This window comes from Populus euphratica, unplaced genomic scaffold, assembly GCF_000495115.2.
Source record: "Populus euphratica unplaced genomic scaffold, PopEup_1.0 scaffold16.1, whole genome shotgun sequence".
NCBI classification, from domain to species: Eukaryota; Viridiplantae; Streptophyta; class Magnoliopsida; order Malpighiales; family Salicaceae; genus Populus; species Populus euphratica.
This window is the reverse complement of record NW_011499882.1, coordinates 674,841-686,355: the sequence shown is the minus strand read 5'-3', so window position 1 is coordinate 686,355 and position 11,515 is coordinate 674,841. Positions and strand designations below refer to the sequence as shown.

Genomic DNA, 11,515 nt, shown 5'->3' with positions numbered 1-11,515 from the left:
GATTTTGCAGAGACTGCAAAGCTGGGCCAGAAACTAAACAAACACCATCTGAAAAAAACTACTAATCGGGGAAGAAAAACAAGATGAATTAAAAAAAAACAGCTTCCTGTATGTAAATACAATGGGAACACTCTAGATGTCATCTAAATTTTGTCAAGGAATTCATTTTGTTGAGGAAAGATATGTATTCCTTATGACCAAACTTCACCTTTTTATTTCAATGCTCAGTAATTTATACGTGTACTTCGCTTGTCATTAAGATCAGCTGATGTTTTATGTTAGTGATCTTACCAATTCCACTTGAAATCTCTTACACACATATTTTGCAAAGAGTTCATGTAATTGAAACAATAGATTACACACTTCGTACCCATAAGAATTAAACCTGCAGAAAGTTGAACCAAATAGTTGCAGCAAGCCAACATATGTAAGCACAACAAATTTAAATCTAGGGTTATGAGGCCAGTAAGGAACAAAACAATAAAAAAGATATGAGCCGTTTCAAGACACGCACGCAGTGCAATTAATGGTGTCAATCACTCAGAAATTAACATATCTTGACAATGAGATCACATCATTTAGTTTTCTTTGCAGCCCATCTGAATCCATGCAATTCCGATTGGTAGCCTGCAAAAGAAATTCACAAATATGAAGGCTAAATGGTGTTGGATTATCAGTGAAGTTGAAGCAAATTTCACTCAACTAAACTTAGAAAGAAATGAACTTTGGCAATGGCAATACCTGACACTGGATAGTGGTATAATGCCTTCCATCTTTTTGTGTAGAAACATAGCTAACAGCATCAAATCCCTCTTCAAGCAATGCTTCTAGCACTCTTGATAGAAGAAACCCTTCCTCTCCACAGCCTCCACTCACAACAATCTCCACGCCACCCAAATAAGGGCGAACCTTAACAAAGTCCAGCAAATTATGGCGTGAAATTTCAGTCCCTTGTTCAAAAGTACTTGAGTTGGAGAGTTTCTTGAATTTATCTCTCTTGGCACTTAATTCTCGGATGTTACTACTTAGATGCTTTATATACTTCGCAGCCTCATTCATGTGATCAGAGATTGAGCGCTTTCCCTGCAAAATTTCCCAATATCAACAGAAACCCTAAAATCATGTATAGATCAAGAGCATCAACCTCAAGGAAAAGAATATGACGTAGCCGTTGACACAACATGTAAAAGTATGGTAATTAGGTTAGCCATTTCTCACAAATATTTGTTTTCATTTTTTTTTTCCCTGCCGTAATTGTGTAAACCGAATGAAGTTATACGCTACTGTATAATGAAGGAAGAAATAAAGTAAAGCAAAAAAAGTTTCTTGACCTTGATTGATTCAAGAGGGAGTAGGTTCCGAAGTGAAGCATGAAGAGTGGATATATGTTGCCTCCTTTGCCGTTCGATTTCCTTCCGAGCAATCTTCTTCTCATCACGAATAATATTTCCACCATGATCATTAGCATTTGAAGTTGCTAATATTTTATGTTTCTGAATTTCCTCCACTGAGATGGTTTGGTTACTAATTCCATGAAGTGAATCTTGGCCATAGATGAGATCGTGAAAATCTTTACCAATATCTTCGTGGTAGGGATTAGAGAAGATTTGGGGCCAAAATTCATCGCTATTTTGTTGGAATGGAAACATTGAACACAGGCTTTTAAGCAGTATATATCTTGCAGCAATAATTAATAGACTTAAAGGAATGGATACGGTTGTTGCTAGAACTGGTTCGTGATCATTAGTCTAGCTAATATAACAAGATTTACCTCTGAAAAAGAAAAAAAGAAAAAAAAGAAGCCAACTTACAGTCAAGATGCAGAGAAAACGTGACCAAATTAAAGCTTGGTATGTGGGGCGCTTTCACTTTGGTGCTGAAGCGATGGCAACCACATATAGTATTCACATTTTGGGGGGCCGTCATGTCGGTTTTATAATTTGGCTTAATCCATAAAGATTGAGGAATGTATTGAAAATTAAAAGGGAAAGGTAAAATATCAAGGAAGTTGGGTAGAAAAAACAGTGATTATTCCTCTTTATGTTTGTGTAGACAGAATCTCCCTTTATCCAGAGAAGAGGAAAAAATATCTTCATTATTGCATTAGGGACAAGCCCTTGTTAATATATAATTTACCAAGACTTTGAACATTTTGGTGAGTTGGATTGAAAATGACTCCATGGAGCGTTAAATCAGAGTCCAAATATAAATTTTGAACTCAATCTATTCCCATTTTTATTTTTTTTATTTTTTTTTTTTTTTTTTTTGATTTACGTGGGGTGTCCGGGCCAGCTTGCGCGCACCACGACTAATCCCCACGGCCCACTGAACACCCTGCAAACCCAGTAGGCATGTAAGGCACCGCGGGGGTGACAGGCGTGCACACCAGGACTCGAACCCATGTGCGATGGAAAGAGCTTGGCTCCTGCCACCGCTAGGCCAAGCCCCTCGGTGCAAAAGTGCTCTGGCAAGGAGAACAAAATAGTGGAAACAAAAGGAAATTAGCTTGTTAAAAGTAGCTCAATGCCATAAGGAAATTCTACTTACCTTATTTTATTTTATGAAAATAAAATAAATTATGTGACATTAATAGCGTTATAAGCACATTGGTACTCCACATATAATAAAAGAGAATCTTGTATTATTAATAAAAGATTAGACCATTAAAACAAGATTTTTGAAATAAAAATTAGCCATATGTCATGTGATAATAGTTAACTACTGGAATAGCCTTTTATAAATAAAAGCCTTAACTCTTATAAAAAGAATCTTCAAGAGTAGAAACACAGCAGAAAAGCTCATAAGCTTGCAAGTTCTCTTCATATATGCTTGAAGGCTTGTTTAAGTAATGTAATATTTTATTGGATCTTGGTACTCTGGTTGAGCCGGTAAAAAAAATGGTTGAGTAAAAAATAGGTATTGATAACCTTTTCAAAACTATGATTTTAAAATCTCAGCATACTTAAAACCCTGGTTTTAATAAAGCTGAAATTTAATACTTTTTACAAAACCATAATTTCAAATGCAAAACATAGTTTTGAAAACACAATCCCGAACAAAGTCTAGTCTAGTGCACTTTATATTTTTATCTATAACACACTTTGTGTCATGACTTGAATCCTGAATCCATGACCTGCAACGCAGAAATAGTGTTAAAAAGATACTCCACATATGTTAAGTCTCAAAACGAACATCTCAAAAGAACAATTTGTTTAAAAATATGCAGCATTTCATAATCTTCAGAAATATTATATTATTCAAAATTGATGAAACCAAAAGATAGTTTAAAACTCCTCATCAGTAATTAAAATAAAAACAATAATCCATAATAATAATTTCATTATCAAAATCCAAACTTGATCAAAACATAGTAATAGTGAAGCATCTAAGACATCGAATCAAAACTAAAAGGAAAATCTCGCAAAACAAGCAAGGTATACCGACCAAAATTAAAGAAGCAAGTACACTCAACAAAGTCCATCTGCAATTAAAAATTAAAAACCTAAAATAATATTAAGAATGAGGGTTGAGTTCAACCAACTCAGTGAGAGAATAATATTTAATATACATTTTAGATATTTTACATATCAATAGTTTGCAAGTTGATTTATCTTGATATGCATATACATATTAAATATATTATTATAAAATAGTGGAATACGTGTAAGAGATTAGATGACACTCGAAAATGACCAGATGACACTTAAAGGTGATCAAATGACACTCAAAAGTAACCCGATGACACTCGAAGGTGACCACTATGGGATGATTAGTCGCCACAGGCTGATGCCTCTCTCATCAGTTAGGTATACAGAATAATATCTGCACATAGGCTAACTTCTCTTTGTTAGCATGGAGTTACTAACAAGTCCTATATCAAAGCATACTAGATATTCACATAATCATCAAAGAAATATATATCATATCAAATAGAATTTAGTTTAACAGATTACGAATGCAAATTCAAGAATAAATGAGTACTTGAAAAATAAAGCAATATATATAAGTATTCAACATGTAAATTTATTTACAATATATGAAAATTAACTAGTTATACTCATTGTATAATCAACATATATATTTATTTATAATATATATATGTTAAATATTATCCCACTCACCCGGAAAAATATAAAACTAAAATAAATGTTAGTGAAACACTCGAAAATTCTATTAAGGATTGTTAGGAGAACTTAAAAAAATATATAAAATATACTAAAAAATTACTCAAAACAACATAATTTAAAGATTCCAATGTATGAAAAAGAAACCAGGTTCAGTCTCCTAAGTTTAGGGACTAAAACAAAACAATTTCAAAATAGGTACCAAAACATAATTTTACCAAAATTACAGGACCAAACTATAAATACAAAACCATATTAAAATTCCACCCATAAACCATCCTTAATTCTGTCTAGAATGAACCAGGGATCGAAATGTAATTTTTTTTATAAATTTTATGGACTAAAATGTAAATTCTATAAATTGAGGGACCAAACTAAAAAAATTCCAAATCAATTATCAAAGTGATATTCATCATCCTTAACCTCATAAACACACTTTCTAGAGTCTCAAAATACATTTAGGGGTCAAATTATAATTTTTTCAAAGTTTAGGGACTAAACTAAAATTTTCATAAATCAAGGATCAAAATAAAATTTGGTCATCTTTAACCTCAAGACCATTATATCCAGATTTTATATCAAGGTAAAATATAAATTTCTTAACCCATAAAAATTAATTTAAATAAATCAACTCCTAAATCCTTATTTTCAACAACATACTAATTAATCACCTAACATTAAACACTTAATAATCATAAATCAATCTTAAAAATGTGAACTTTCAATCCTTATAAATCCTAATATCTTCTTTAATAATTTCATAAATAAACTATAATCAAAAGTAATATGAAATAAAATTACTTACTTGCTACTTCTACCTTTCTTGAACCAAAAACTCAAGATCAAAAACTAAAATCTTTAGTTTCAGGAGGTAAGGGTCATAACGGCTATAAGAATTAGAAAAGAGAAAATAAATTCTCTTGCAACTCTTTTTTAAATATCTAGGTTAACTTAGGTTTGATTTAGGCTGACTTATGCTTAAGTTTGGGTCAAAAATTTAGGTCGTATACTTTGAGTATTAATCAATTTGGTCTTTGAAGTAATTTGAAAATTCCATAATGCCTTGATTTGTATTTGCCAAGAACTAAGTGTTGACATATCAATTTCAAAGAAAGACTGATAAGTTTATTTCATTTTTTTTCCTTATAATGAATACTTAATAATCCGCTAGTTATATTAATAAAATTGTTATTTTTTAATTTTGAATTTGTTTATTTCATATATATTGATTTGAGAATAGATGGAAAGCAATGTTTTCTTGGTCCTAAATTTAATAATAGTTATATGATTGTCATAACCCAATTTTAAATTTGTAAAATAATTGTTGTTACCTATTTTTGGGTTCCCACAAAACAAAAAAATAAAAATGAGAAAATACAAAAAATATATATCAAAAAATTTTAAAGGAAAGAAAAAAAAAAGGGAAAGTCGTTTTCAACATTAAAACAGGGATATGGTTTGCAGCAAATTGCTTAAATCATGGGGCATGTTTTAAAGCTTGTCTCGGGTATCATTGTCACCGCAAGGCTCTCTTTAGTTTATAAAAACCAAAGAAAGACAGTGAGCAGAGGGGGGAGAGAGGAGGAAAGAGGGAACATTTTTTGTTTTGAACGGGAGAAGAAGGAAGAAATGAAAGAATAGAGGGGGGCTTTCGAGAAAATTGAAAGGAAAGGGAAGTTTGAAATGAAGAGATATACTGTGAAAGTGTGGAGAAGAAAGAGAGTCAAAACAGTAGAGAGAATAGAAAGACAGAGACTAGGGCCTCTACGAGAGAAGAAGAAGAACCGTGCCTCACCCCCCTAGAACCTCCGCCAGTCCACCACTATCAGCGCTACCAACAATAGTAGAACCACCATGAGAGGGAAGAATACCGTCAACAACAGAAGGAGGAAATAGAAGTAGAGGAGAACAGAGCAGAAGAAAAAAAAACACAGAGAAGAAAAAGAAAAAAGGTCGACCACCGTCTCAGCCATCCTCCGGTCAGCAACCGCCAGCAGCACCACCTTCAGAGCCACCATAGGTCAGCCCTCTGCCTCTTATCTCGTTTTACTGTTCATCTTCTTGCATGCAGAATGTGCATTGTGCACGTTCTGTAGAAGATAATTACCCGGTATTGTGCATGTGTATAGTAACCGGATAATTAATTAACTGGTTACTGCACACCTGTACAGTAACATGGTACTGTGTAGGTGCACAGTACCAGTCCATGTTTGTTTTGGTCTGGAATATCAGCCCAGCCCTGTAGAAACCAAGCCCCAATTTATTTTGGGCTGATTTCGGCCCAGTTTCCTTTTGGGCCGGATCTGGCCCATTCAAAGAATTTTCTTCAAAGAATTATTTCAAAGAATCTGTGATTTTTTGTAATTTTGTTACTGTATTTTGATCAATATCGGTTTGTATTTTTATACTGTAAAAATATAAATTCAGTATTAAAATACTCGATTTTCGTTAAGTCATCAAAAACATATAAAAATAAAAAATATTTTGTTTTCATGCATACGGCCTAGTCTATATATATAATCATCACATCATATTTTCATACAACAAAGAAAATTCAAAAAAAATATATGTATTAGCATGCATTTTGGCTTTAATAACCAGTTTATTCAAACCATGAGAACTAAGCCAATATTTCAAAAATTCTAAAAAAATTATTTTATTTTCTTTTAATATCTGGGGTTACGATCTTATACGTAAGATGTATTTCGGATATTAAATTTTTGTGTTTAGGTCAGAGTTACCCGATAAGATAAGGACCTCCTTATTGAGGAGGACTTTTCTTGAACTATAGACGAACCAACAACTAGAAATACAATAACAACTTAGCTTTTTATCAGGCAATGAAATAATGCAATTTACCTTAGGTAAGACATATTTAGGGTGCTAATACCTTCCCTTTACGCAACCAGTCCCCGTACCCGATCTCTGAGACCGGTTAGGGTTCATAGTGACCAAAATACTAGGTGACGACTCCCATTTCATTTTGCACCGACAAAAGACAATATTTTCTTGTCTCCTTACATTTGCTAGATAGATACCATATACACGTTCATTAATAAAGTGAAAAACTTGCTGCGACGACTTACACGTGCGACACTAGGGTTAATTATTATCTTGTTTGGGATAGATTAGCAAAAAAAAAAATAAAAGATTCAAATTTACTTCATATTCTATATTCTATAAGGACCACCTTTAATTTAAGAAGGTGCATTATGTAATATGTTATTTTATAAAAAAAAAAAATTATAATTACCTTATATATGGTTAATTTTTGTTACTTTTTTTCTTTCCTCTTAGCCAGATTTTTATTAGCTAAATCAGTTTATTAATAAAATTCCAGTGTTAAAAAAAAAAAAAACCTTCATGATTTATGTATTTTTGCTGCTGGTTTCTACGAGGAATCCATTTAAAAGCGGGAACATCACATGATTTTTCTAAGTTTTCGATCGGGTCCCTGTATATTGTCTGAGAAAAGAAGGGCCAGATATCTAGGGCATATATATCAGAAAGACTATATATATTACAAAAGCATTTCTTTGCTCATGCTTCAGTTTTGGTGTGTAAGATTTGGGTACATTTCCACCATACCTACAGCATCAAGATTGAGATATCGGGAGTGATATAAATCTTATATTTTATGGCTGGTCCATGGCTCTGGGCAGGGTTCTCTATAAAGATCAAGATTAGCCTAGCTGTTAGGTATCTTTGCTCTTCCCTCGAATGCATTAATTTATATCTGGTGGTAGAACTAGTGATGGAAACGATTTCACATCAATACAATTGGACCCCCCCCTTTTTTTAATTCTTTTTTGAAAAACCAATGAGATGAAACTACAAAGTGTTGGATTCTAATTTTCTTTTATTCAATTATTGTACGGTTCGCCATAGCTAGCGCATTCCTCAAGCCAAGTTCCTATTCCTTTCTTCCTAGGAATCCTTCTCAAATAAGTTCGCAGTGCGCTTGTATCCGCAACATATTTGATGCTTAATTTTCAACTGGTAATTAAGATGAGGGATTTTTATTTTAAGGTTCCTAAATTCAAGTTCCAAAATAAGCGATGTGGATATTTAGGGATGAGGGAGATTATCTTGAAAAGATTACTCCCATTATATAGACTAAAATCTGTTGGACCTCTTCGTGATCTATAAAGAAAATTCAATATTCTTCTCAATTAATGATGATGTTATTAAAAAAATAAAAATAAAATAAAAGTAATACTAACTAATCAAACAAGATCATGTAACAAAAGGCACGATGTATATTACAACTCCTTGGATCCACCAACATTCTACCATAAACTATGATGGTGAGTGGCTTACATAGCATTTGATTATTATCTTTTATATATTTGTTTTTCAATGCCTATAGTATGCATGTATGTATATCAATTCCCTTATTTTTTAACACCAATAAAAAAATGGTCACCTTTTCTTCTTCAATCAGCAATTGTTACCTTTGGAACTTGGAATCTTCCAACAAGAGTATACATGTAGTTTATCATAGAAAAGAAAAAAAGAGTATACGTATAGTCGGTACAAATTAGGTGATAAGCAAGTTCATGCACTGCTTTTAGGAGCTCTCTTCTTTAATTTTGTTTGGCAAGTTCATGCGCTGCTTTTAGGAGCTCTTTTCTTTAATTTTATTTTGCAAGTTCATGCGCTGCTTTTAGAAGCTCTTTTCTTGTTCTATTAAAATTGCTTTTAGGAGCTATTGATGTACTGAAGCTTTCTATTCCAAACAGCATTCTCCACTTAATTTCCCATATTCGGAGAAGGTGAGATATCATATAGTTTTTATTTATTTATTTTGATAAGCCAGATTAAAAAAGAAAAGCACCAAGCAGCGCCAAAAGTGGCAACAAGAATCATATAGCTAAGCAGAAAGAATTTTAAGAAATCAAGCCTTGTTGGTAATTAATAATTTACTTGACTGAGGGAAGGTCACAAACTTACATACATTATTCTCATCCGTGAGGAAATAAATAACCATGGATTTAAAGTACTCAAGGGTCATTACTTTCATAACACGTATTTATACTAATCCTAAGATGATTTCAGAAATACAATGATAATCAGTTTATCATCGATGCATTAAATTTAAAAGACTTGTATCACATGGATTCTTGACCATATAAACTTAAGAAATCTCATTTCTGCATCTTATTCTAGATTTTCAGAATTACTTTCTATTTACTCCCTCCTTGACATGAAAGGAGAAAGTAAATCCAAAGTTGGGTTTGAGATATATGATTGATTAAGAGTATAGTTATGATTGCTTTTTAAAGTGTTTTTCACTTGAAAATATATCAAAATAATTTTTTTTATTTTTTAAAAATTATTTTTGACATCAGCACATCAAAATAATTTGAAAACATCAAAAAAATATTAATTTGAAGTAAAAAAATAAAAAAAATCATTTTTTTTCAAAAACACTTTTGAAATGCAAAAAAGTAAAACAGTAAGAATGTTACAAAAAATAATTTAATGAAATCTGAGTAGTTTCTATGTGTTTGCTTGTTATTTCAAGTTGAAACTTGCTACCTGAGAAAAAGGGACATCATTTTATTGCCCACAGCAAATACCATACAATAAAAGTTAGGATATAAGAAGTGTTTGGAGGCTTAACAATATTATTTATCCTCTCTATTTATATAATTAAATTTGGGTATAATATTAAAATGTAACCCCTACACATAATCTAAGTTGTAAGATGTACAAGGTAAACATAATTTTTTATATTTGTATCCTACGATTCAGCAATATATTTTTTATAATATGTTCCTTTAAGTTGAAGGTAGAGCTTCCACACAATGCTTGGACCGCAAATGAGCAAAGGTTGCAGAAGAGAGAGGCTTAGTAATTAAGAACAATAGCAAGCTGAACCTTGAAAGAAATTAAGCAAACCTGAATCAATCTCTTGCTTTGTAACTCGATCATGAACAAAATAGGAAATAGTTGACATCGACATACTTAGTGCGAGTATAAAAAATAGGATTGGTTGATAGATAAGTAGCCCAAGCGATCTCATCATAGCATAATAGTAGAAACACTAGAAAGCTAAAGCTTTGAAAATAAAGAAGAAATCCATAAAATTCCAGTAGTGCCATCAGTTAAAGCCTTGTACTAAGTTTTAGTAAAAGAAAGAGCAACAATATGTTTTTTCCCGGATTTCTACAAGATAGGGGTAGTATCATGAAACACAAGATACCTGCCTGTAGGTTTTCTATCATTAACATTGCTAACTCAATCAACATTAGTGAAACCATGAAGAGATAAAGATACACTACGAGTGATGTGTAGGTCATAACAAGTTGTGGCTTGTAAATATCATAAAATATGCTTGACTGCATCCTAATGAGCTTCAGCAGAGGCATGTATAAACTTACATACTTCATTCATAACATAGCACAAATCAAGCCTTGTGAAAGTAATATATTGAAAAGCACTAACAATTTTTCTATAACGTGTGTCACATATATACGGCGTTGCGGTGATATCCTTTTGGATCCAGATTATTAGGAATAATATAGGTGAAAGGACAAGAAATTCTTGTTATTTATCAACAAAAAAAAGGAAACATGAGTCATTTTAGAATGTTCTAATCACTAAGAATCCCAACTGACCTCAAAGTCTGGGTGAGGGAATTGATTGCATAAAGAGAAGTTATTAGTACGCCTAGTACGTTTTACCTAAAATAAGTTGTATTGTTTATTTATCTAATGTAAACTAAGGTATATTGTATTTTTTAACCTTTAGTCTATCAAAGGTTTAAGAAACATAGAGATCTTTATCTTAATAATTTAAAACCTAATCATTCTAATATCAACTATTGCTACCCAATGTTTTACCTTATTTTGGAAACAGTTTTAAAAAACTAAGAAATAGTAAAAAAAACACAACAAAAACCCAAAAAATAAACATGTTTTTTATTTCTTTGCATCACTTTCAACTTTTTTTTTCTTCTACGTGTTCAATTGTTAGCATGTTTTTCAAGTCAACGTTGGTGTTGCTCTTTTTTTAAAAAAATAAAAATATAAAAAAAATATAAGAAAAAATATTTGGACAAAGGGGCCAAATGTAAAAAGTAAAAAAATGAGGGACCAATTTATTTTTAGGTTACTTAGTCACCAAGTTTGCTTGGAGACCAAGAAATTAAAAATAACAAACTTTTACCAATCACCACCCACACTTCTAGTTGATAGCCCTCTTTAACTGCCATTTCAACTTCTTTAACCAGCCTCACTTCCAAACTCTTCTCTCCTAGCCTACCACACCTATACAAGGTTAGCAATTACCATCCTTATGACAATCCCTTTCCTTAGCCGAAAACAAATCTGCACCAGCCTCTCATTTCTCTAGCTCCAATTCAAGATCATGCACAATCAATTTTA

General features: G+C 32.0%; 1 protein-coding gene across 1 annotated transcript; it reads right to left on the bottom strand.

Annotated features, from left to right (window-relative positions):
- Positions 1–294: 294 nt before the first annotated feature.
- LOC105129590 (transcription factor bHLH120-like) lies at positions 295–1,814 on the bottom strand. The gene is made up of 3 exons (XM_011031711.1): positions 1,332–1,814; positions 742–1,083; positions 295–627 (listed from the first exon to the last, which is right to left on the bottom strand). The coding sequence occupies exons 1-3, from the start codon at positions 1,647–1,649 to the stop codon at positions 541–543; spliced, it is 747 nt and encodes a 248-aa protein (XP_011030013.1). The 5' UTR covers positions 1,650–1,814; the 3' UTR covers positions 295–540.
- Between the last annotated feature and the right edge of the window lie 9,701 nt (positions 1,815–11,515).

Excerpts from the sequence above, each read along its gene's own strand:
- LOC105129590 (XM_011031711.1), bottom strand. The coding sequence starts at position 1,649 with ATGTTTCCATTCCAACAAAATAGCGATGAATTTTGGCCCCAAATCTTC. Across the intron at positions 1,084-1,331 it reads TCCCTCTTGAATCAATCAAG|GGAAAGCGCTCAATCTCTGA; the intron begins GTCAAGAAACTT and ends GAAATTTTGCAG. Across the intron at positions 628-741 it reads ATACCACTATCCAGTGTCAG|GCTACCAATCGGAATTGCAT; the intron begins GTATTGCCATTG and ends TTTCTTTTGCAG.